At 46.7% G+C, this 503-nt stretch overlaps 1 protein-coding gene across 1 annotated transcript in view; it reads right to left on the bottom strand.

Moving 5' to 3' along the window:
* MELLADRAFT_59946 (uncharacterized protein) overlaps positions 1-480 on the bottom strand; it is a gene marked incomplete at both ends in the record, with an annotated part of 1,544 nt that extends 1,064 nt beyond the window's left edge. Inside the window, one exon of the mRNA XM_007405508.1 lies at positions 373-480. Coding sequence (XP_007405570.1) covers positions 373-480 — 108 coding nt within the window. The remainder of the gene's footprint in view (positions 1-372) is intronic.
* Positions 481-503: the final 23 nt, after the last annotated feature.

The raw sequence follows: 503 nt of genomic DNA, 5'->3' as shown, positions 1-503 counted from the left end.
TGTTGATGAGTATGACTGTAGATGTGCGGTTTGCAAGACTATAAATCAACGGTAAAGTGAAGTTGGTGCTGACAAGAATGTATATATTTTACGTTGAAGGGTCTAGTGAAAGAACGACTGTGATAGGACGAGGATGAGAAAGGGTTGCTTAGCCATGACCAGCCTGAGTATAAATAGTCACAAAAATCAGTCTTGCGTATCCCTAATGTACGCTTTCGTCCTAGAGGTCACCCGCAATCGCGCTACCCCCGAAACTGCCAAGTTCCGAGACTGCTACACTTCGGCGAACGATGAGACTAGTGCTGGACGAAAAGAGGGAGTAGGACTCGTTTGATCTGCAAGCCACCAGATTTACGTACGAGCTGCTCGTACCTTACTGATCTGTTGATTGCTCGTACACTTGCTCCAGAAACTCTCTGGCAAAAGAGGGGGCAGCGAGACCGTGGAACCCACTGTCAATTGAATACTTAGATCCTGCATATTCTTCAGACACGGATGGTCAA

Source organism: Melampsora larici-populina (assembly GCF_000204055.1).
Source record: "Melampsora larici-populina 98AG31 unplaced genomic scaffold MELLAscaffold_4, whole genome shotgun sequence".
Classification (NCBI taxonomy): domain Eukaryota; kingdom Fungi; phylum Basidiomycota; class Pucciniomycetes; order Pucciniales; family Melampsoraceae; genus Melampsora; species Melampsora laricis-populina.
Note: the sequence above shows the minus strand (reverse complement) of the source record. Positions and strands in the feature narration are given on the sequence as shown.